Genomic DNA, 24,361 nt, shown 5'->3' with positions numbered 1-24,361 from the left:
GTCATCTAGTCCAACCCCCTAAAGCAGATGGCCATCTGATCTCCCATGAAGGAGAGCCCAGCTGCCCCATTTGGTGAGCCACTGAACTGCAAGTGGCAGCTTCACAGTGAGGCTCCCCCAAAGCCCAGGACTAACTGCCCATCCAGGCTGGCCATTGGCTCCTCCCAGACAGGAAGAAGCATGTGAGGCCTTCCTGTTCCAAGGTCTGCCTGCACTCTGGCCTGTTTCTGTATTCTTGGTTATTCCTTGGAACTGACTTCTGGCTTACTTTTGTCACTTACACACGACTACTGTGGTGGGAGTGCACTGGAACTAGAGTAAATGGTAAAATAGACACAGCCTTGGGATTAATGGCTGGTTCCCAGCTCCTGACTCACCTCGGACTACTGCCCATGACCCAGCCCAGATACTGATGCACAGGAGGAAGCAGCAGGGTACCCCGCTCAGGCCACAACTGGCCGGAAATCTTCTATTAAAAGCTTCCTGCCCTCAGAAAACCCTCCTGTCCTGGACGTTCTCCCTGTAGCCTGCTTCTTTGCTCTTCTCTGCCAAGGCTTGTTTGTGGCTAATCCAACAGCTTTGCCTTGCCCACTCCTTCCCGGAAGCTGCGCTGTCCCCGCATTCCCACCCAAAGCCTCAAAGTCATGGTGGTCACTGACACTCACCAAGCATGCGGCTGATGTAGGGCCCCAGCTCCACTTCCTGCAGCGGCTGGCCAGTCTCAGGATGGAGGAGGCGCAGAGTGGATTCCAGTCGAACCGAGACCCAGATGCCGTTGCCGGCGGCTGCCATGTGCCGCACTTGGCTTTCAGGGTGCGAAGTCACCTCAAAGTACCTCTGGGAGGAGGAGGAGGAGGAGGAGGAGGAGGAGGAGGAGGAGGAAGTGGGTTGCAACAGGCATGCCTGGATTCAAGACCCTGTCCCCAGACCCACATCCACAACAGGTGCATCTAGATCTTGGATCTCAACACTTCTCCAAGTTGTGCCAGCTAGCAGTTGTTTCTCAGGATATACCCATTTCAATAGGAATAGCCAAAATTCCAGACTTTTGTAATGCGTTGGTGCTTTTGCCTGGCAGGCTTGTTCTTACACCCCAATTAATTTCACAGTTTTATCTGTCTTATGTTTCAATTCTTTGTTCAGTTATTTCTCCCCCCCCCACACACACTCTGTAGAGTTTATATGTTTTTGCTTCTTGCACTTGTCCTAAAATCCCAATAAAAACAATGTTTTCTTTTAAAAAAAGAAGAGAACAGCCAAAATGAATTCACTGGCTAGTTCTTGTATAGATACTCTTCTAACACCAATACACAGATCAGGTTGGAATGATCCTGGCCATCTCAAACTCCCGTTTTTACACCATAAAACCAGCCATGTAAATCTCTGTGGGTTTCAGCCACCGCCTCAAGCTGCATGAGGGGCACACTCACCTGGATGCGAGCAGTGCGGGGATCCAGCACATAGACTCTGTTCCCATATCCACACCATAGCCGGTCAAGCACGGGGATGGCACAACGAATGGAACGCCGTGGCCGCCCCAAGTCAAGCAGGCGTGGGGAGCGCAGGTCCCAATTCCGGACTGAGGAAGACAGGGATTAGGTGAAACTGAGGACCTGAGCTGTGGGGAAGGCAGGGCAGGGAGGAATTAAAGGAGCAGGACGTACCTGTGTCTCGGTGGAAAATGGCCAGAGATCCGTCCCCTAGAGCAGCTGCTACACGGCCCTGGGTGTGGCTGAGACAAAAACAGCAGAGTAAGGCCCCATCTGCACTGCACTGTATCATACTGCTTTAAAAAGACATGGCTTCCCCCAAAGAATCTTGGGAAGTATAGCTTGTTAAGGATTCTGAGAGTTGTTAGGAGACGGCCTATTCCCCTCACAGACCCTCACAGTTCCCAGAGTGGTTGAACAGTCAGTCCCTCTTCCCAGGGAACTCTGGGAAATTTAGCTTCCTCTCAGCACCCTTAAGCTTAGGGTTCTTGGGGGGGGGGGGAAACCACGGCTGCTTACAGCGATGTGACATTGCTTTAGCGTAGACGGGGCCCTAAAACTAAGGAAAGTTGCAACAGCACCAGCATGGGAAGGCAGGTGACATCCAAGAGGGATAGGCAGTGGGGCTCCACAGCATTCAATGAGTGATGGAAGTCTGCATACTCACACAATACAGTGGACGGCATCCTTCAGCTGCACTTTGCCCTGGCAGCGGCGCCAGTCAGACTTGGCGGAGTGAATATAGATGCTACAGGGGGAGAAAGATGCGGTCAGCCTCCAAAGGTGACACCACCTGAGCCCTCCTGATGACCAGCCCAACCCCCAGCACAGCTCCAGGCCTGCTCCCTCCCTCCCTTGCATTAGCCGCTCTCATCAGCCACCAGTATTTCGGTTCCGGCTGTCGCGTCTCCTGAGAATGCTGGGCACGCTCAGTGTAAATAAACCTGGCGGAACCCATGGGATTGTCAAATATGGCAGCCAAAGCAATGGTGGCAGCAGCAGCAGCAACAGCAAAAGGGCAGGATGCTGGTCCTGGTGGTTGGAGTTCGTGGGAGTAGGAAGAGGCAGTGGTTGGCCAGAGAAGCTCAATGAACCTGATTCAGGAACAGGGGTTTACCCCCACCTCCCATTTCTTCCCCGTTCAACCCTGCTGGGTGTCAATTACCAGCCCTCCTGGGTGCCAAACCACACGGTGGGCTCTGTGCCAACCGCCTCCATCTCCAGCACTTCATCCTCGCTGTCGGATCCAGGTGCCAGGGGGTCTTCGAGGATCTCTGGCTCTCGCTCGGGACTCTCGCCACCAGGCACAGCGAGGCCTATGGAAGAGGAACGGAGAAGGCAAAGCGGCCTTCCTCAGGGAGCACAGAAACAGCAGGAGTCCCCGCTTAGGAATCCTACAAGGCAGGGCCGGGGAGAACCTTTTCGGCACAGCAGGTGAAATCTTTATCTAGCTGCACATAGGCCTATCAATCTGCCAATCAACTGGTGTGATAATGAGGAGTCCTGCCCAGCTTTCAAAGTTGGCCTGTAGGATTGCGCGGAGATACTAACCAATAACGCTGAACCAAGCAGGATTGGAGTCTCCACTCATCAGTTGTTGAGTGAGACGTTGCTTAAACCCTGGTATCCCTGGTCCCTTTGGGGAACTAGTGGGTGGAGACAATACAGGGTTGAGCCCTGCCCACACCCGTCAGCTGATGTCGCCCACCCATCATAGTGATATCAGTTGCTTGAGAGATGGATGTGGTTTTGGAAAAATGGCATTGTGAGCCAAATAGGATCCCCTGGAAGGGCAAGTTTTGCCCTCCACCAGGCCAAAGTTTTCCCACCCATGCTATAAAATCTCAACAGACACACAACTTCAGTCCAAAATCTATGGTGCTTGCAGTCTAAAATATGTAAAGTTGGCAAAGTTTTGTGCACTTGAAGCTTGACTACAGCTAGGAATAAGGATTAATAGGGTGAAGTCAAGGGCCAAGTGGAAAAAGTGTGTTTTGATATGCGATGGAAGGAAGAAAGAGAGCTGGCACCAGGTGCAAATCTCAAGGAGGGGTGTTCCACATGTAGGAGCAGCAGGAGAGACAGAACCATGCCAGGGCTGGGTTGCGAGGGTATCTGGAGCCATGAAACAAGACAGCAATGAGGACCAAAAGGCAGAACCAAAGCACAGGACTAAAGAACAAGCCTAAGTGTGCATGTGTGCGTATTAAGAGACAGTATAAAATGATAGATTCTCCTTCCTTGCACTGACCAGGCACGCATGCGATGGAGAGGACGTGAACTCCAGGCAGCACGAAATGTTCCAGGAGCTGGTTTGGGTTCTGGGCATCAAACAGAGTCACTTCGCTTGCAGAGTGGGTCCCTGAGGCCACCCACAGCCGAGAGCAGTGATGAGAGGTGCCCTGGAAGAGAAAGAATCAGAGGGATCAGCAAGACATTGTGGGCCTCCCCCGTTATGTTGCCGTGCACACACACACACACACACACACACACACACACACACACACACGCCCTTGACAATCCCTAAACTTCAGCCTTTGTACCTGTTTTGTCGCTTCAGCTGACAAACACACACATGCCTAGGCTTTCCAGGCAGCCAGGCAAGGAAATTTACATAACCTGGGGAAGTGTTTCTCCTTCCTCCCCCCCAATCCCATCCTGTGTTCAAGTTCTCCGTGCACGACAGCAGGTTAAGCATGTGGGTGGGGAAGGAATGTTTCTGGACTTAAATCTGAAGGGGCGTCATAGAACGGTTGAGTTAAGAACCCCAAACTGCAACCATGGCTTGCTTGCCAATATATAAATTACAAAAACAGAACAAAACAAGCCGCTGACGTGCCTTACAATTGTGTGTGTGTGTGTGCGTGCGTGTGTGTGTGTGTGTGTGTGTGTGTTTATAACAACAATGAAAACATGAAATAAATTGAAAACAGCATCAGAACAAAAACAAAACACTGAGAAAAGTCAGAGGAAAAACCACTAACTTATTGAAGGGGGTACACATCATTTCTTATGTGTTACCAGTGCTGGATATCTGTTCTAGTGAAGACTTCTTTCTTGCTAATGGTTCCCTGCCCCTCTGAATGCATTAATGCAATAATCCCAGCCCGTTATCATCAACTTGCTGCTATAAAAATGTGCCTATTTTGTATATATTTAAGCTCCAGTGACCACCAACTGTAATTCTTGAATGGCAATCTATATACTTGCCACTTAACACATCTGATGAAGTGGCCTCGAGTCCACAAAAGCTTATGTCATAATAAATTTTGTTAGTCCTTAAAGTGCTAAAAGACTCTTGCTGCAGGAGACAAACATCTCTCTGAACGGAAGGTCAGCCTAAATGAGCAGTTTTCACTTCACAGACACCAAAAACAAAAACCTAAAAAGGGAAGGAGCTTAAGTGAGAATTCTTAAGCAAGAGCAAAAATGATGATGATGATACTCACGGTTTCTGCTTCTTCTTGAGTCTCAGCGCCAACTGATGCTGCAGCACACCAGAGCTACAATGAGAGAGAGGCAGGCAAGACATTGAGACCTGCTGGCCTCCTGGTAAAAGGAGTCGCTTTCCATACAAGACTGACACCCCACCCTTCCCAATTTTGCAGCCAGAAATCTTTGCCACAGGAACTGCAAATGTGCCACTTTAATAACATTTAAGCTTTTTCTGAGCCCACCCACACAGGAACTGCCAGAGTCTCTGCAGGGTTCACTGCTCAGGTTTGGTCTCCTTCCACTCACCCTTCAGAGGGGCTGATAACTCAGCTAGCGCCAATGCAACTGGATCACGTGAATCGCTCCCAAAGCAGACGTGCAGCTGGGTAGCCTGTCTTCACAGGAGGCTGCCCGCTGCCTTTCTGGACGAGTCCGTGCTCTGAACCCAGCCACTCTTACTCCTACACCTACTCAAACTACCGTACATTTCCATGTATAAGACTATCTTTTTCTTTAAAAATCATTCTAAAAAGTGGGGGTCATCTTATACATGGGTAGTGCATAGGGTGGAGGTTTGATTGGTTGCTGCCAATGCTGTCAGCGGCCATTGTGCTAGTTATTGGTTGCTGCGTCAATGGGTGGTGCTGATTGGCTGACATTCCGGCAGTTGGGTGGCCGACTGGCAGCTTCTGCTGGTGACGGGACAGATGGGAAAGGCGGATTTATCTCAACAACTGTGGGCAATCCTCCGCAAAAAAGGTCAACTCCTCTGTGGCATCTTCTCCCCATTTTCTTAAATTTGAGTCCCCCCAAAATAGGGGGCATCTTATAGATACATGGGGCGTCTTACAGATGAAAAAGTACGGTAACCCCTTTTGGGCACTTTACAGCAGGAAAACCACACCATTTTCCTAGAGTGGCCTCAGATTTCAATTCAGTGGTGCAGTGGTTAGAGTGCCACTGGGAGACCAGGGTTCAAATTCCCACTCAACCACATAGAATCGTAGAGTTGGAAGAGACCACAAGGGCCATCCAGTCCAACCCCCTGCTGAGCAGGAAACACCATCAAAGCATTCTTGACATATGCCTGTCAAGCCTCTGCTTAAAGACCTCCAAAGAAGGAGACTCCACCACACTCCTTGGTAGCAAATTCCACTTGGTAGCAAATTCCACATGAAATCCTCTGGATGACCTTGGGCCAGTCACTGTCCCTTGGCCATAAGCTACCTCACAGGGTTGTTGTAAGGATAAAATGGGGGAGAGGGCAGGTGGAGAAGCACGCATGTCACCTTGAGCTTCTTGGAAGAAAGGTGGATAGAAATGCAATAATAGTACGGTAATAATAATAACTCGGGGAGGGGGAGGAAAAAAACATCCCTAGCTATTCAGCATTTGGAAACGCACTGCTTTGTTACCTTTGTATTGGGGTCCTTCTGGTCTAGCATCCGTAATTGCACGAGCACAGGTACGTCAGCGGCCCCTGAAAGGGGGTCAGGGCCCTGCAGAGAAAAGGTGGCTGGATTTTAATGTGTGGAAACTCACTGCAAGAGTGGCCAGTTCAAAACTAAGGTCAGATCCCATGACTGGGATGGAACAAGGCAAATGTATAGTCTAAAGCAGGCATCCCCAAGCTGCGGCCCTCCAGATGTTTTGGCCTACATCTCCCATGGATCCCTAGCTAACAGGACCAGTGGTCGGGGAAGATGGGAATTGTAGTCCAAAACATCTGGGGGGCCGAAGTTTGGGGATGTCTGGTCTAAAGCACCACGCTGTTGGGTGACTCAATAGGGTTGAATTCAGTGGGCCTCATTTCCTAGATGGAATTTGTTTATTTGTTATATGCCCAAAACAGTTTCTAAGCAGTTCACAACTCTGAAAATCAGTGCATGAATTAAAATACCCAACAACAGAGCCATTGGGGGCAGTAAAACATCCTTAATAAAAAATATACAATAAAAACAAACAACTGAAAGCCTAACAATGAAATAACAGTTCAAGCAATAACATCAGGAATTCAGTTTTGGGAAGCGCTTGCCCAAACAGGTGTGTCTTCAGGACCTGGCAGGATGCCAATGCTGATGGCAATTGTTATTTATTAATTTTAGACCATCACTTCATTGTCAAATGCGGGGAAATTGTTGCACACTGTCTGGTATGATAACACACACACACACACACACAATGCTGCATCTACATTTTTCCTGCCTTGGTTTGAAAAGTCAGTACTTGAGGACCTACCCCTTGGCATGGAATTTCCATAGGGTCAGGTACCTGGATGCATGAGACCTTGATGCTCCTGCTAGAATGCTCACCTGGAGCGCAGGCGGCTGGCTCCACCCATGGATCTGCGCCCGGCCATGCTCCTGCCAGATGTGGGAGCGGATCTCACGGTACAGCTCTCTCCGCTTCTGCTGAGGGGAGGCGTCGTCTCTGTGGATATAAAAGACAGAGTAGGGGGCAGCAGAGAGCTTCCAGTGACAACCCAGCGTCCAGTTGCAACCAGGGGAAATGCTCAGGTTTCAGTTGGATTTACCCAGATGGGCCTGCATGCAATTGTTGCCCAAAGCGGACTTTTGCCGGAGACCCTGAAGAGCTGCTGTCGGCCTCTGCTGGGCTAGATAGATCCCATTAGCAACCTGACTCCATATTTTACCATATGTAGAGTGAGCCCACAAGGCACACTCTGAAAGTGGAAGGCTCCAGGGTTCAAGCCAGGGTGTCTCCAGTTAATAAAAAAGAAGGTATTGGGGTTGGGCAACATCTCTACCCAAGACAAACTAAGGCCCGGGGGCCAGATCCAGCCCAATCGCCTTCTCAATCTGGCCCGCGGATGGTCTGGGAATCGGCGTGTTTTTAACATGAGTAGAATGTGTGCTTTTATTTAAAATGCATCTTTGGGCTATTTGTGGGGCATAGGAATTCGTTCACCCCCCCAAAAAATATATAGTCCAGCCCCCCACAAGGTCTGAGGGACAGTGGACCGGCCCCCTGCTGAAAAAGTTTGCTGACCCCTGCACTCGAGGGTTGTTGCCAGTCAGAGTAGACCAGGCATGGGAACCCTTTGACCCTCCAGATGCTGCTGAACTACAACTCCCATTAGGCCCCATATGTATGGCCAATGGCCGGGGTGATGATTGTTGTAGCTTGGCAACATCTGGAGGGCCAAAGGGTTCTCCATGCTTGGAGGAGACAATACTGAGCTGGAAGAACCAATGGTCCAACCTGGCATCAGGGAGCTGCTGTCAGCCTGTGCTGGACTAGATGGATCCACTAGCAGCCCAACTCCATATAATGGGAGCATCAGGTCCCCAAGAGGTGCCGATGATGGGATTGCAAAATCAGCTTATGCACACTCCGGCTCGTACCTCTCCCCCTGCCAAGCAATTGCTGCACAACTTACTCGTTTGGCGAGGTAGCTCGTGGGATGTATCTCAAGGCTGGAGACAGCTGCCCCCCATTCCTTCCCAATTCACTGCGACCGCTGGGGCTGGACCGGGCCCTCCCAGGTGGCAGCGGGGATGCAGGAGCCCTCTCTGGGGAGTCCGAGGGGCTAAATAAGCGATCAAAACTGCAAGAGGAAAATACAATGCGTTCAGGGGAAATGTGGAGGAAATGGCAGGGGGCACTGTCAGTACTCGGTTTTAAAAAATAAATCAAAATTCGACAGAAAGAAAAGGGGGTTTTGCACCAAGAATGATGGAACTGTGATCTGTCGGAACCAGACTAAAAGGAGCCCACAAATTGATTGATTGATTGATTGCAGAGTTCTGTTCAGCTTTGGTCCAAGGCAGGGCCATTGCTATGAATGACAAGGAAGGTTCTCTCACAAGGACATAAGGAAAGCTCTGATGGATCAGGTCAATGGTCTATCTAGTCCAGCATCCTGTTCTCACAATGGCCAACTGGATGTCTTTGGGAAGCCTGCAAGCAGGAGTTAAGTGCAGCAGCCACCCTCCCCACTAGTGATTCCCAGCAACTGCCCCTGACAGTGGAGACAGAACACAGCCATTATGCCTAGCATCTACCAACTGGTAGACTTCACTAGGCATTGCTCCCTTGCATGCTTTCAAACTAATCCATGCAGCCATAATGTCTTGCTAAGAAAGAAAGAAATTTCTCAGGATGCTAAGTTGCATGTCCAATATCCAATGTCAAAGCAGAGTATGTCAAGGCAGAGTATGCACAGCTGCAGCTTCAGGGGCAGATCTTAGGCGGCACCTACATTTTCCAGAAAGAAGATTTTTTCATCTGAACAGCTTGTTCCTCCCGCGAAGCCCTGAGAAGAGAGAAACAATTGCTTTAAGACTGCCACCATGCAGTGACTCCTTCCATTAGCCATTAGTTCAAGGCTGGAAAAAGGGGAAACAGGCAACCCAAATCATTTGCACGACTGGCTCCCTGATCCTCTGTTAATACTCAGGGCAGCACTTCACTTCCTACACCTAAAAGCCATCTGCCTCCTCTTGTCCGAGTTACAAACCTGTGTTTTGAGTCTATAATCCTCTGTTTAAATCTCACCTCTCCAGAGTGTATTTCTATAAGCCAATTCTCTTCCCGGCCTCCATTCTGACCCACTTCCCTCCCGCCCAGTTTGTACTATGGGAAAATAATTATTGGCTGGGCAACCACAGAGTGATTGATTGCCCTGAGCAGCTTCAAGGATTGGGATAAGGAACCTCTGGCCCTCTGAACACCGATGGATCACAGCTCCCATCACCTCTGAGCATTAGCCATGCAGGCTTGGGGCTGATGGGAGCTGGAGTTCAACAACATATGGAGGGACACAGATTCCCCATTCCCGGTTCCTAGGGAATGGAATGAGCAGGTTGCTTGCACTTGCTGGTTTCTCCCGAGAGGGGAAAGACTCTGCTAGCAGTCGTGGGGTGGGTAGGGGTGGGACGTAATGGATAACATGGTGTCATTCGTGCTGCTGCTGAGTCTCCCAATTCCCTGTCTCACAACACAAGCCTCCGTGACTTGTCCTTCTCACCTCCAGGGCTTTTTTTTAAAGCTGGAACTCACAGGCACTGAGTTCCAGCACCTCTCAGGTGGGTGCCATTGCCATTCTAAGAGAACAAGGCAGGCGTTCATGGTGAGTTCTGGCACCTCTTTTTCTAGAAAAATAGCCACTGCTCACCTCCAACATTAAGGGGGAGCATAATAATAATAATAATAATAATAATAATAATAATAATAATAATAATAATTTATTATTTATACCCCGCCCATCTGGCTGCGTTTCCCCAGCCACTCTGGGTGGCTTCCAACAGAAGTATTAAAATACAATTAAACATTAAATTAAATTAAATTAAACATTAAAAGCTTCCCTAAACAGGGCTGCCTTCAGGTGTCCTCTAAAAGTCTGGTGGTTGTTTTTCTCTTTGACATCTGGTGAGAGGGCATTCCACAGGGTGGGTGCCACTACTGAGAAGGCCTGGTTCCCTGTAATTTGGCTTCTTGCAGCGAGGGAACTGCCAGAAGGCCCTCGGCGCTGGACCTCAGTGTCTGGGCAGAACGATGGAGATGGAGATGCTCCTTCAGGTATACTGGACCGAGGCCATTTAGGGCTTTAAAGGTCAGCACCAACACTTTGAATTTTGCTCGGAAACGTACTACTGGGAGCCAATGTAGGTCTTTCAAGACCGGTGTTATGTGGTCTCGGCGGCATTGAGACCCCTCAAAAGTACTAATTCCTTTACTTACTGCTGCATTGGCAGCAGAGAGAGAGAGTCTTCTCCAGTCCTAGCTCCCTGGCACTTGGGATGCTGTTTGGGAAGGATCGCCAGAAAGGAAGAGAAGCCTCTCGCTGCTCTGCTGCAAGAGCGAAGCAAGGAGGGTTGGGGGAGGGATTTCGATTTCCCATCATGCCCCTGGTGCCACATGGCAAGCTCCAACAAGGCTCACAGTCACTGAGCTGCTTTCAGACCATTCAAAAAGAAAACGGCTCCGCGGGGAAAATCCAACCTCACGTCAAGCTGAGGGAGAGGGCGGCCTGTCACACGGAGTCATACGTTAGGTTATGGGGTCACAGACCCATCTGCCCCCCCCCCAGCCCCAAGCCGTAAACCTCGGCGCCACTCACCTTAGCAGCTCTGTGCGCCGAACAGCTTCCTGCAGCTCCATCAGTCTCTCCTTATAGAGGTTGCGCTCCATCACCACACGAGCCATCTCGGCCCGGGTGAACCGCTGAGGCCGGGACAGGCCTCCCTCAGCCTGCTGAGGAAGAGGGCAGATCCAGCCTCAAACGCACACAAATGCCACTCCCAGAATCCTGACCCCCACCCCAGTCTAGTTACAGCCCTGTAGAAGACCCTTTCCGCAACCCCATCCCTCAGCCTTCAAGGGAAACCTGGTCCCCTCTGGCCTTTCACAACATCCTTGCGGAGGGTGCTCTGCAGAAATTGCTCTGGTTACCTCCCCGTCCTCACTGGAACGTCTCGATTCCTGAAACTCCTGCCGTATCCTGGAAAGAGAAATACGAACGACTGAAATTTGGGCTCGCTCGTTTATTTTTGGAAAAGAATTCATTGTAGGCCGATGTCTCAGGGAGAATGGATTCCATCTTCCCTTCTAACTAATGAACGCTCACATTGTCGGTCACACAGAAGAACATATGGAAAGCCTGCCGGTTCAGGCTAATGGCCCATCCGGGCCCATGTCCTGGTCTTGCAGTGGCCAACTGGACTGGAAGCTTCTAAGGAGGACCTGAGCACAAAAGCAATCTCTCTTCCCCCCCTCCCCCACCCCAGCAGTTTCCAGAAACTGGCATTCAGTAGTAAAGGCAGAGCATAGCCATTGTGGCTAGTGGTTGTTGATAGCCTTATCCTCTGACCAGCTAAACAGAATAGAATAGAATAGAATAGAATAATTTATTGCCAAGTATTAACCATACTTGGAATTTTGCTTCAACTACATTGCAATGTAAAGAAAACACACCACACACACACACACACACACACACACACACACACACACACACACGGGTTTCTTTTAATGCATGCCAAACAATGGTTAGGCTGCAGTAACTGACCCCTGATAGGTACACAATGATTTGTTAAGTAATTCCAATAAAGCTCCAGCATTTCTTGAGCTAAGCTGCACTTGTTCGGAGGAATAGGCTAGTGTAGATAGATTCGGGTTTGTCTGAAGTGCTTAGGCAGAAGCACACAAATCCATAGACTACCTTTATTATAGTATTATTAATCCTTATTAGCAGTACTGCTATGGTTTTTGTTGCTGTCAGATACGCGGCTCTTATTATTGTAGCTTAGCTACTTAACAGCAGTGTCTGCCCAGCTGTTTTTGAACTACACTTCCCATCATCCCTGACCACTGGTCCTGCTAGCTAGAGATGATGGGAGTTGTAGTTCAACAAGAGCTGAAGACCCAAGTTTGGGAACACACTGCTTCACAGCATCAGGATAAAGACACTACAATATAATCCTAAGAATAAAAACAACACAGACTGTTAAAGCATATAACACAACCTGCATGAAGAAAACTGGACAGTAGCTTCCTACATTAGCTATGTATTGGCAGCCCTGTTTAGGGAGGCTTTTAATGTTTAATAGATTATTTTATTTCATTTTTCTGTTGGAAGCTGTCCAGAGTGGCTGGGGAAACCCAGCCAGATGGGTGGGGTATAAACAATAAATTATTATTAATTATTATTATTATTACTAGAGCATTTGTAATACACCTCTTACGATTTGGCTCTCATAAGGCAGCATATGATTTCATTTAAACGGCGCTTTTTGTTAGAGACCATGAGTGAGCGGCAATGTCCAGAGTGCTGGGTAGGATCAGAATCAAATCCCCCACTCAGCCACAAAGCTTACTGGTTGAAATTGGGACCATAAATTCTCCCCCCCCCCCTCACACACACGGTCTAACCTACCTCACAAGATTGTTGTGAGGATAAAGGGGGGGGGAACAGGCATGTGGCCTCTGAAAGAATGGCTAACTCAAATCACATTGGGATTTGTCTGCATTGCCTTTGTGACTTTGTTGGGGAGGAGTTGTTCCTGTGTACTACTAATTTTGAGGTGCCCCTCTCCCTTTTTTTTGCCAGCGCAACCAGTAGGTGGTGGAATCAAGATGGCTGCCAAACACCAGGGACGGCAGTTTACAAGGCCTTACCTGATCAGTTCCAGCTCAGCCTCCTTCAGCTGGGCTTGGCAGCGGCTCAGGGCCCCCAGTGTTCCTTCACGCTCCACCCGTAGCGACTCGCGCTCTTCGGTGAGCTCCTCTACGCGGTCAATAAGATGGCGGCGGGCTGTATCCAGAGCAGTCCTGGAGGTGGGAACATGAGGAACAGCAAGACTTCAGCCTGGGACTGGCTGTGATGGCCCAGGAAGAGGTGGAGGGCCTGATCCAAGAGGGAAAGCAGGTGGGCCAGCGGAGAGAAGCAGGCCAGGCCTCGGCCCATTTCTCTTTAACTGCCTGCCACAGGCACCCTTGACATGGACCTTCCTCTCTAAGAAGCTCCAGGTCCCATCAAGATATAAAGACCCATAAACAGTTCAGGACCAGGTAAATTGAGAGGTGACTTTATCCCTTATACACCCAAGCAGGGCCACTGCGTTCTGCAGGAGAGTTTCTCCTTCAACTTCCAAAGTTATCAGAAGCTGCCCCTATCTGTATACTTTCTGGAACCAAATGAATGCATTTTTTTTTTCATTTTCTTTTGGCAAGCTTTTCCAGCTGGATGCAAAAAGTCTCTGCCTTAGGTTTCAGAAACAATACAAAACCAACACCTACCTTGAGTTGTTGGGAGCATTTTTGTACTGTTTTTATAATTATTTTCAGCTGGCTGGTGAGGCGCCTTGGCACACACGTAAAAGGAGATTCATAAATCCAAATAAACAAATGTTATCGCTTTAGGCTGGTCGCTCTTACCGTGCCTCCTGTAGCTGAGCGTTTTCTGCCAGCAGGGTTTCCAAGGCATCCCCTGAAAAGATGGTCAAGCATGGACACTGCTGAGCTACCAGGACACAGGCTAGGGAACTATGGGACGCAGGTTTTCTGGATTAAAATTGGGGTGTGTGTGGCGGGGGGGGGGAAGCTAGGACTCCTGGGTTCTCTAGGAAAGGAATAAGGTCCCAGCAGGACAAGGAGGCAGAGGGAGGGGGAAGGTGGGAGTTTCACCTACCCTGCAAATCGGCACCGCCGTCCATATCACTGAGGAGTTCAGGACTGAGGCCCAAGACCTCGGCGAAAAGGGACACCGTGTTGCGCTCGAGGGTGTTACTCAGGGGGCTGAGAGACAGACAGACAGACAGATAGACAGACAGGAGTACCCACCCGCTCCTAACCTGGCAACAACACACACCCACATCTGACGTCACAGTAGACAGAAACCAAGGGTGGGACTTTTTTTTTTTCCTAAGGAGACAATGAACACAGAGGAGTCCTCCCTCGGCCTCGTCTGCCATCCTATGGTTGCAGTGCTTTCGAAACGGCAGTTTCAAAGGCGGGTGCGAGGAGAAAAAGAAGTTGGCTATCTGGCAGGGAAACTCTGCGATGTGCGGCCCTTCAAAGCAGTGAACAGGATAACTGGAAGAGCTAGCTCTCCCAAAATTAAAACACCTGTGGGGAAGAGGGGAGGGAATAGATGGGACCCTGGAGGATTAGAGGACAGTTTGGGCATGCTGTGGTCGGAGGACACAGGAAGGAAGAGCCTAGCTGTTTCTTCACTCCAGTGAAGGAGCATCCATGTTCAAGCACAGACCACTCTGCCCACATGTGCTTTCTGCTCAGAGGCTTAATAAGTACAGTAGACACATCCCTCTTACCTGCTTGGCTGCTTTTGGTCCAGTCCCAGTTCTGGAGTGGAGCTCAGGAGATCGTCCAATTCCAAGCGCCGCTGCAGAGTAGGAGAGGCTGACAAGAGAAGAAGGTTGTGGGGACGCAAACGCAAAGCACATTATTTTTTCAAGATGATTATCCCTTGTTTGTTAACCTCTACACCAGGAACCCCCAAGCTTCGGCCCTCCAGATGTTTTGGACTACAATTCCCATCTTCCCCGACTACTGGTCCTGTTAGCTAGGGATCATGGGTGTTGTAGGCCAAAACATCTGGACAGCTGCAGTTTGGGGATGCCTGCTCTACACAGTCCTTTCCAGACTGAAAATAACCTAGAAAAACAAGAAAAGCATTGCTCCTTTGGGCAAGGGCCTATATGGCATTTTGTTGTCTGCATGTGGAGGAAATTCCTGTTCTAAGAATAAAGAGGACCAGGCAGGTCCCTGCCCCGCAAGAACTTAAAATCTAAATGTTGGCAGTGGTGGAAACGACTCTAGCAGGGGTGTGGAAGAGGCACAGCTTACAAGGAACAGAAGCCCAGTGAAAATGCAAAATATATAGCACAACTCTAGAACCGGCACGCTACTAAGTCATTAAAGCTGCACCAGAGAACCTGAGGCCCAGAGGCCAAATATGGCCCACCAGTCCTCTCCACTTGGCCATCGGGGCTTTCCCTTGGCCACGCCCACACCCCTGACCACACCCCTCACTGCCCCCCCCTCAAGTTATTTTCCCTGGCTTAGCCACACCAAGACGAAACAGAGGCTCCCCCTTCATACCATCCTGTTCCGGCTGCACCATTTCTTGTGCCAAGGGAAAATCGTTTCTTTCTGTGTCCTTCTGGGGAGCCTTCTCTGTGCTGGGAAGCTCTCGAAACTCTGCAGGCTTCTGAAGAGACGGGTGGTGGTGGGGAGAACATAAAAGGCCATTCATTCCTGGCTCCCCTTAATGCCTCTGCTTCTCCCTCCAGCCTCCCTGTCCACCACTGCTGCTGTTTGCCAAGGGAAGGGCCAATGAACAGTTCGGGGGCTTGACCCCCACACCAAGCCACTTACCCCTGGGGAATGAGGCAATTCAGGAGACCCAGGATCCGAGGTGCTTGGGAGGAACTTTGGGGGTGCCTGGATTGGTGGGGGCTTCAACCTGAGCAGGGGGAGGAGGGAGAAAAAAATATTTATTTTTATTTACTTGTTACTGTACATGACTGGCTGCCCTGGAAAAGACATGCCTGTATCCTCCTTTGACCCCTTCAATGTCTCCTTCTCTCAAAAGGATTCTTACTCACCTCACACAATAAAGCCCTCAATGTGGCTGCCAAAGTCAATCACCAACATTACACAGAAATTAAAAAGAAATCACTACAGTGGACTGGGGGGGAAAACATCGGAAGATAGCCAAAATGTGGGAATCTCGGAAGATGCCTTGCAGAGCCAGAGCAGTCCATTGGTCCTTTCTCAGAAGTGCCTGCACTGACTGGCAGCAGCTCTCAGACAGGACTCTTCCTCCCTGGCATACCTAAAAATGCCAGGAACTGAACCCGGTACCTCCTGAATCAAAAACGTGTGTTTCACCAAGGCCTATGGCCAACATTCAAAAAATGTGGTACTATATTTGAGCCAGGCATTTCTGAGGAGTGAAGGAATTCTGTAACGGGGGCACCACCACTAAAAAGGCCCTCTTCTTCCAAGAAACCCATCAAACCCCTGAAGACAATTGGAGAAAGGGCTCATGTTTCCTCGCCCGTGGCCCCACACCCCACCCCATTTCCACCAGGTTTGCCTTGGGGCAGCTTGTCCTTGTCAACCTTTCTTCGCCTTGGGGTAGGGGGAGATTAGATTTGAACCCCAGAGCCACCCCAACTAACTATTCTGTCACATGCAGCCCTTGTTGGGTTGCCTGGCAACCACTGGCCAGAGTCCCATCCATTCCTGCCTTAATCCAGATGTGGTACTTGCAGTAGGCCCAGCTGCTGCTAGGTAACAAAAAATGACTTCTACCTCTCCCCGTGAAATGAGTGAAAACAGTTTGTGGTTAGATAGCTGCTGTGGTAAGGAACATAAGAAGCTGGAGTGCACAGCAGCTGGCCATATACAGCACACTCTGCAACCTCAGCAGCTTGGGCAAAAAAATATCATTATTGGTGGCACTGTGCCCCTAAGTGAACCCCTGAAAGAAACAAACCCCGCTGCCACCCCACAGGCCAGCTTCCTCTTCCAAACCTTTTCGTTTCTGTAGTCAGAGATCCAGCTTGACTTTTAGCAGCCAACGCCACCCTTTGCGATTTCAATTCCTTGTAGTTTTGCACAATCTGTAAAAGGCAGAAGACAAAATGAGACTGTGGCCCAGCTTGGCTTAAGAAGAGTGGAGAAAAGAAAAAAGCAAACGAGGGAAGGCAGCTGCAGGCTGACGGTACCTTTGTGTGGCTCTGGCTGAGAGTTGAAAGCTCCTTTAGGAGTGAAGATTTTTGTTCTTCCAGACCCGCCACTGTGAAGAGAGAGCAGGGGGGCAGGGAGGCATGGCGGTGTGATTTTGATGTACATACAAGAAACCTGAACCAGTTTTACATTAGTCTTAAGGGCATTTTCAAAATGGTGCTAAAAATGCATCTTGTGCAGGCAGGGCCGGCTCAAGACATTTTGCTGCCTGAGGCGAAGGACAAAATGGCACCCCCCCTCCCAAATCCATGTACTGCAGCCAACTGGACTGGCAGTAGAATCAATAACAAACTAGGGGGCCCAGGAAACCCCATGTGGCAACAGAAGGGAATGGCTGGAGGCTCAAGAGGAATAACCACAGGCTGCTCCTGAGCATCTATAGCCCAAGGCAGTTGCTTCACTCTGCCTAATGAAAGGGCCAGAAAAATCTATCTTTAAATAAAGACAGATTTGCATTGAGCAGACTATACTCAATGCAAGCTTTGCAGTGGCAAAATAGGCCAAATGAATAATAATAAGAAAATATTCAAGCCTCGTGGGTAAGAATATCCTAATGTCTTAGATCCACACCAAGAACACTGAAGCTGCAATCTGATACTTACCAGAAAGTATGTCCCAATGATTGCAATGTTACCCACGTTTTCATTTTGTGAGGGTATGGAGAATTTTGTTAGAGATACACTTTGATGGGGTATACAATTCTTTTCGTCTTTTTTAAATGAATGAGGGGGGGGAAATAAGCCTGTCTGGTTGCAAAAAATGTCATTGTGTGTATTGGGCTGGGACCTTTTTAACAGCACTGAGCATAACGTTTTTATGACAACTTGTGAATAGGAGGGCATAATTAAGCTAAAAGAGAAGCAGCCCTGATAAAGGCGATGCTGGTGGTTGTGGAATGGATCACTGGCAAGGGATATTAAATTAGTGGTAACAGCCCTGGGTGGTATGTGGTCAGGGTCTAAGAGCATCATTAAATGTAACCCAGTCCAGATAATAGCAGGTTGCAGAATTAGGTTGCGGACTCTGCAAAGCAGCTGAGAGCTGCTGGTTGGAGGGCAAAATCCAACATGAGTTAATTATAACTAAGACCCTTTGAAAGAAATAGAACAGGTGACGTGTAACCTTATGGGTGTTAGCATGGCAATATGCCCTGTGATGTTGAGTAGAGAAGATGTGGGGGAATTTAACCTTTTCCTCACCTGCTGCAGTTCTGAGAAAAATCTCTCTTCTGAAGCTGGTATTTGCAAGGGGAGGAACTCCTCTGTTCGTGTCAGTGAGAAATTCCCCTGCCTCCCACCACCAGCAAATATCAGCTTCAGAACAGGAAATTCCCTTCCCTTCAGTGGTTCTAAAGAAAGGATTGCATTCTCTCTCCAAATCTTGTCAAACTCCCTGAATTATGAGATTATTGAAACTGACATAATTTGCCAATTTATAAAGCCTGCACATTAGTGTCAAGGTCACATATAGTTTTGCCTCAGCTTTTGCTAAAGCACCTACAAGCCCTGATCCCATATGTGTTTACTTGGAATCAAGCCCCTCTGAGCTCAATGGGATTTATTCCCAAATAATTGTGTGCAGGACTGCAGCCTAAGACACTTAGATATTGACAGGTACTATCCCTACCTGTGAATTTGTCTAATTCCTTAATAAATAAAAAAATAACCACCTAAGCCAGTGGCTACAGCCTCATTAGGTGGCAGGGAGTTCCATGATTTAATTATGCATTGTGTGAAATAGTATTTCCTTCTGTCTACCCTACATCTGCTGCCCAGCGGTTTATGTGGAGCATTGCCAATCCTAATGTTATGGGAGTGGAAAAAATACAACACCTCTCTGTCTTTTCTCTGCTTCTTGCATAATTTTATAATCCTCCATCATGTCCCTCATTGTATCCCCCCCCCAACCTGAAACTAAAGAGAGCCAGACATATGTGTGTGGGCGCACATATAAACATATACTGGAAACAATCGCAACTGTGACCAACAGTTGCCCCATTTTGCAAAGAGCCCAAAAGATATACGATGAGGTTGTACTGCTCCCCGCTGCCTTACACCCCAATCTTGGCAAACTCGATAGACCAGCCTAGCCAGAACTTCCAAAAAGCAGAGTGGGGAAAAAGATGGCAGGGTGCAGGGTAGGGCATGCCTGTCGGTGGGAGGGGCATGGGTGGGCGGGCAAGGCATTCCATCTGCGGGAAGATGGGAAAACAGAATTCATCCAAGGCCACACTTTGTCTGGCCTGGCTAACTGGCTTCCTCCCAGGCAGAGAGATAATTTCTTAGAGTGTCGGTATCAAACGCAGGTTCTTCAAACAATCTACAGGGGAGAACATTCAGCACTTCTGATTTTAAAGGCACAGGATGCGAAGGAACCCGCCCCTCTCACCCTGGTCTGCGTAGCTGCGTGCTTTTCCTTCCAGGGCACGGCTCTGGACCTCCAGCCGGCTCACAGCCACTGCATGCGCCTTGCGCTCCTGCTCCATCGCGTCCTCCAGCTCCATAAACCTCTGCAGGAAGAGAACCCCAAGAGTCCAGGAGATCCCAACATCCTCTCCCACCCAGTCCCAGCTCCGCTGCGGTCGGCAGCACTTTCTCCCAAACCCATGGAGGGCTGCGTACAAGAATCCCAGGAACTGTAGTTTACCCCTTACAGAGCTACAATTCCCAGCACTCTTAAGAAAGCAGAGTTCCCATTATTCTTTATTGGGGCGGGTTTGCTTTGAATGTGTGGTGTGTATATACAGCCTTGGGTCTCTTTCATCTGCAACTTCATCTGCCCTGGGCTACCCAATCCAAGTCTCAACATGCTAAAATGGGCATTCGAGAGTATAGAGTTGGGAGGGACCCTGAGAATCATCAGACCCCTGCAATGCACCCATATCTAACACTCAGAATAAAATATGTAGACGGAAGGCACAAGGATCATTTTCCTTATCAAGAAAGCTTGCAAACTGCTAATACTTTGAAGCTTTGCAGAGGCTAAATAGAAAGGTGGTGGTAATGTAAAGAAATTTCTTTAAAATCTTAACTGATGCACAAAGAAGGATGAATAATTTCCTCCTGATCCTTCTCTATTAGAGCATGAAAGCTCAGGGGCATCCCCTGAAACTGACGGGCCATAGGTTAAGAAAAAGCAAAATACTGTAAGTACTTCCTGATAGCAACTGTAACCAGCCCATGGAATGCCTTGCCACAAGATACTGCAATGGCAGCTCACATAAACAACGGTAAAATATATATATAGTTTAGATGACTACATGAAGGATAGGGCCATTGGTACCTACTGCCTGTGATACACAGAAGAACACTTTCAGTTTCATAATACAATTGCCCTTCCATTAGCAGGTGCCGAGGATTAGCAACCGGGGACAGAAACTGCCATCCTCCCCTGCTTGCAACTTGAGCCTAGATTATTACTTTCTATTTCTGTTAACTGGATGTTTCTTGGTTCCATATAACACCAAGACCCCCAGAGAAAAGTACATTCACAAGTGGCACCACACAGACAGAAAATCCCTCTCCGTTGCTGCTAGTTCTGTAGCAAAAGTGCTGTCTGCTAAAAAGCACCAGCCTGGTCAAGCACCAGATTGGAGAAACTAATACAGTACTAGATTTGCTAAACGTGACAAGGGAGGGAATATGACCTCTGCCTTCACTCACCATGTTTTGGCTCAGATTGGTGTGCTAGCCAAATCTGGTAGTTGCCAACCAGTGTTGTAAAACCTTTGGCCAAAGACTGTCACCCATCTCTGACCTGTGCAACACACAGCCAAGACTAAGGCTGCACACACCCCATATATTTAAAGCAGGCATCCCCAAACTTCGGCCCTCCAGATGTTTTGGACTACAATTCCCATCTTCCCCGACCACTGATCCTGTTAGCTAGGGATCACGGGAATTGTAGGCCAAAACATCTGGAGGGCCGCAGTTTGGGGATGCCTGATTTAAAGCATCTCCCCCCCCAACAAAAAAAGACCCCCTGGGAACTGTAGTTTACCCACCAGAAATACAATTCCCAGCATTCTTAATAAACTACAGTTCCCAGTATTTGGGGGGGGGGGACAAACATTTAAAAATAGTAGTTGTAGCAAAACAAGTAGTAAGAAAGCGACACCAACCTCCTCTGCCCGCTTGCGCCCAGATCGCTCCCGCTCATACTGCTCCAGAAGCCGCAGCCGGTCATCCCGCAAGCGTTCCAGCGCCTGGTCCCGCTCTCGCACTTGCCCACAAGCCCCTTGCAGCGACTCCAGGACAGAAACCAGTTGTGGCAGGAGTCCTGAAACTGCACCAGGCCCATGGGCCCCTACAAGCCGCTCCAGTTCCCCATACAAGCCGCCGGCCATCGCAGACACCAGCTCCTCATAAGGAGCAGGGTTGGGGTCTCCTCCAAATATCTCCTCAGGGTCATCCATCGTAACCTGCTCTAACCACTGTGCTCTCCAGCCTCCTACCTCAGACACCCCAGGGGTTTCCTGGCTCCTTGATTCACCAGATCCCACCTTATTAAGCACAAAATCTCTTGCCCCACTTCAGCTCCCTGATCCCAGAACCTAGGAGTCCAGCCACTGTTCTAAGCTTCTACTGGTACTTCTCAGCGCTCTCTCTGAGCAACCAGGACCCCTTATTTTTTTGCCCCTGAATTTTCTCCAGGGTACACAGGATTATCTACCCCCCCAAAAAAACTATCCACCCTGCCTCCAGCCAGTTACACCCTAACTCCCTTCCCAGTCCCTTCCAGCACAAGGCACATGCACGTATATACAATCCCCTTGCTATAGCCACTAGGCAGCACTCCCTTTACACCCTGTCTCAATACGCCCATTTCCTTCTGCCAGGACTTTGGCTTCCAGGTTCTGTGCTCTAACCACTAGGATCCACACTGCCTAGAAACCCAGGAGCCCTGCCTCTCCCTCCCACCCCCTGTACCGAGGGATCGCGGGGCGGGATCTCTCGATTCCTGCCTCGAGTTTTGGCTCCCCTTCCTTACGGCTCTCCACCCCGCGCACAGTGAACCGCGAATCCTCCGCCCGGTGCCGTCGACAGCTGCGATCCTAACTTCATGTCACTTTCCAAGAGGGAAGAGAGGCGGAGCCAGAAGCCCGTAAAGCGACCAATGGGAACGCGGCTTTCGTGAGGGAAGCCCCGCGGGCGGCCAATAGCGCGACGAGACAGGCTCCGATGACCAATGGCGCGCGGGGGGTGGGAGTCTTCCTGCAAAAGGGCCGGCAGGAGACGCGAGGGGGGGGGGATGAAGAAGCAACAGCAGCCGAGGGACAAGAAGTATTAACTTTCTGCACTCACGTGACACTCACGTGTCATATGACATGTTAAAGCTGGTTGGGCGTGCCTGCCTGCCTGTAGATATACTGTATATAGATATACAGTATGCACGTTTCGTGGCTGAGGTTGATGGTTCTTCTCCCCGCACTTTGGATTATTTGATCAGTTTTCAGTTCAGCTTCCCTTCAAAGTCACTTGTTGCTGTAGCAGCAGGTCAACCCCAAGGCCAGCCGCCCATGAGGCAAGGATGGTAGGATCCACAAGATCCTGGTGTAGATCTCTCCCCCCCCCCCCGCCTTGTTCTTGATGCAGATCTTCTCATCCCCTTTTCCCTGGCGGGGAGTGGGGTGCCGTTTTGTGGTTTGCTTCAGGTGCCGAAATGCCTGATCAACCCTACCTTGAAAAGTTTCACCCTCCTGCCATAGGAGCCAATTCGTAGGGGCCGAGGGATCTTCACCTCCCCCCGCTCCATAAAATAGTTGAGGGACTGCTCCGCCACCCCCCCAATAAGTTGCCATTCAAATGGTGTGTGTGTGCACTGTGTCATGTGTGAACGATTATTGAGGGGGCTTGGCTGGGCCTCCCCAATATTTTATTTAAATTGGAACCCCTGCCTCCTGTTATTCTGGAGGGTGCCCCCCCACTCCACCCCGTCCACTGGAACAGCCTGCCTTAGACAGTTTTAAATGTACTTGTCGCTGTGTTGTTTCCTGAAAGGAAGAAGTTTTGTTTGTGTATCAATAGATTTATCTTTCTGGTACTGACTTAGACCTTTGGAACTTGGTTTCACATAGATACAGTATCTGGTTTGCCTTTATGGAAAGCAGAATACTGGGCTAAATGAATATTCTGGCTGTTCCTCTTCTGCTCCAATATGAACCTGCCTGACCTTAAAAATAGGCCATGGAAGCCCTGCTATCTGTCCCATCTGTGTGTAACATCTGGGGGGCAGATACAAGAGTCAGGAGGTGCTGGGATTTGTGATGATCTCATTCCTATATGTGTCCACTTGCAAGCCCCATTGGGTCCGAAGGAGCTTCCTCCCAGGGTTACAACTTCACCCACTGCATATTGCTGTTAGTTGCTGGGTGTTTTAGAACTCTTGTCTTTGATGTTTTTAAAGTGCTAATATAATTATTCATGTTACTTATTTCAGCACCTGCTGAAAACATTTTTGTTTAGGCAAGCCTATCCAGCAATACAGAATGTAAACATATGTTTTAATCTGGTTTTTAGCTTATTGTTGATTTTATTTTTGAATGTTTTAAATATTTTCAACTGTTTTTTACTGATAATTTCAATGTTTCTCTTTTTTGTAACCTTGAGGTTTTAAAAACAAGCAGCAATTTTTAAATAAACAAATAATAATCATTTTAATTTTGCTTTTTATCTTGTATTATTTATATTTTTATTGTGATTTTAACTGATTTTATATCTACTGCTCTTTGTACTTTTAACGTTGCTACAATAATTTCTTTTGTTTCTGATTTTTAAAAATCTGTTTTATGGTTCTCTTTTGCAGGTTGTCTTGAAAATCTAGATTAATAAAATTATATTTAAAAAAAAATTGTGTGTAAATCTGTGTGTGTAAATTTTGTGTTTTCACGGAATTGGGATATAAATAATGAATTGGAAGTAACTAAGCTACTGGCTACTAATCAAACAGGCAGCTGTTCCTTAAAGGTTTTTCCCAGCCCTTAAAAAAAAAAAATCATAGATGCCAAGGATTGATGCTGGGAGTCTTCTGTAGGCAAATCATGTCCTCTGCCACTGAGCTAATATTACTAATGACTTAACTGTGAAAGTACTGTACTCAATTGCCTCTGCTTGGCAGTGTGCTTGTTTCTCTGTCTCCTTCTAGAAGGGGACTAGAGGTGCACAAGTTTTTGGAAATTCTGACGCAATATGTGAAAA

General features: G+C 48.7%; 1 protein-coding gene across 3 annotated transcripts in view; it reads right to left on the bottom strand.

The window, feature by feature from the left end:
• Positions 1–22,244, bottom strand: part of LOC118094872 (C-Jun-amino-terminal kinase-interacting protein 4) — a 28,668-nt gene extending 6,424 nt beyond the window's left edge. The window contains exons 1-23 of one of the 3 annotated variants that reach the window (XM_035135602.3): positions 21,286–22,244; positions 19,554–19,674; positions 17,144–17,214; positions 16,950–17,038; positions 15,786–15,873; positions 15,510–15,618; positions 14,720–14,807; positions 14,077–14,183; positions 13,824–13,875; positions 13,065–13,217; positions 11,340–11,388; positions 11,008–11,141; positions 9,148–9,201; positions 8,326–8,493; positions 7,238–7,355; positions 6,341–6,424; positions 4,940–4,993; positions 3,742–3,892; positions 2,656–2,806; positions 2,158–2,238; positions 1,665–1,732; positions 1,431–1,579; positions 666–837 (exon numbers count right to left, since the gene is read on the bottom strand). In XM_035135602.3, coding sequence (XP_034991493.3) covers positions 666–837; positions 1,431–1,579; positions 1,665–1,732; positions 2,158–2,238; positions 2,656–2,806; positions 3,742–3,892; positions 4,940–4,993; positions 6,341–6,424; positions 7,238–7,355; positions 8,326–8,493; positions 9,148–9,201; positions 11,008–11,141; positions 11,340–11,388; positions 13,065–13,217; positions 13,824–13,875; positions 14,077–14,183; positions 14,720–14,807; positions 15,510–15,618; positions 15,786–15,873; positions 16,950–17,038; positions 17,144–17,214; positions 19,554–19,674; positions 21,286–21,579 — 2,605 coding nt within the window. In that variant the 5' untranslated portion in view covers positions 21,580–22,244. The remainder of the gene's footprint in view (positions 1–665; positions 838–1,430; positions 1,580–1,664; positions 1,733–2,157; positions 2,239–2,655; positions 2,807–3,741; positions 3,893–4,939; positions 4,994–6,340; positions 6,425–7,237; positions 7,356–8,325; positions 8,494–9,147; positions 9,202–11,007; positions 11,142–11,339; positions 11,389–13,064; positions 13,218–13,823; positions 13,876–14,076; positions 14,184–14,719; positions 14,808–15,509; positions 15,619–15,785; positions 15,874–16,949; positions 17,039–17,143; positions 17,215–19,553; positions 19,675–21,285) is intronic. The other 2 variants (XM_035135603.3, XM_088656170.1) reach the window with 2 other exon arrangements.
• Between the last annotated feature and the right edge of the window lie 2,117 nt (positions 22,245–24,361).

This window comes from Zootoca vivipara, chromosome 12 (genome assembly GCF_965207765.1).
Source record: "Zootoca vivipara chromosome 12, rZooViv2.hap1.1, whole genome shotgun sequence".
Lineage (NCBI taxonomy): Eukaryota > Metazoa > Chordata > Lepidosauria > Squamata > Lacertidae > Zootoca > Zootoca vivipara.
Note: the sequence above shows the minus strand (reverse complement) of the source record. Positions and strands in the feature narration are given on the sequence as shown.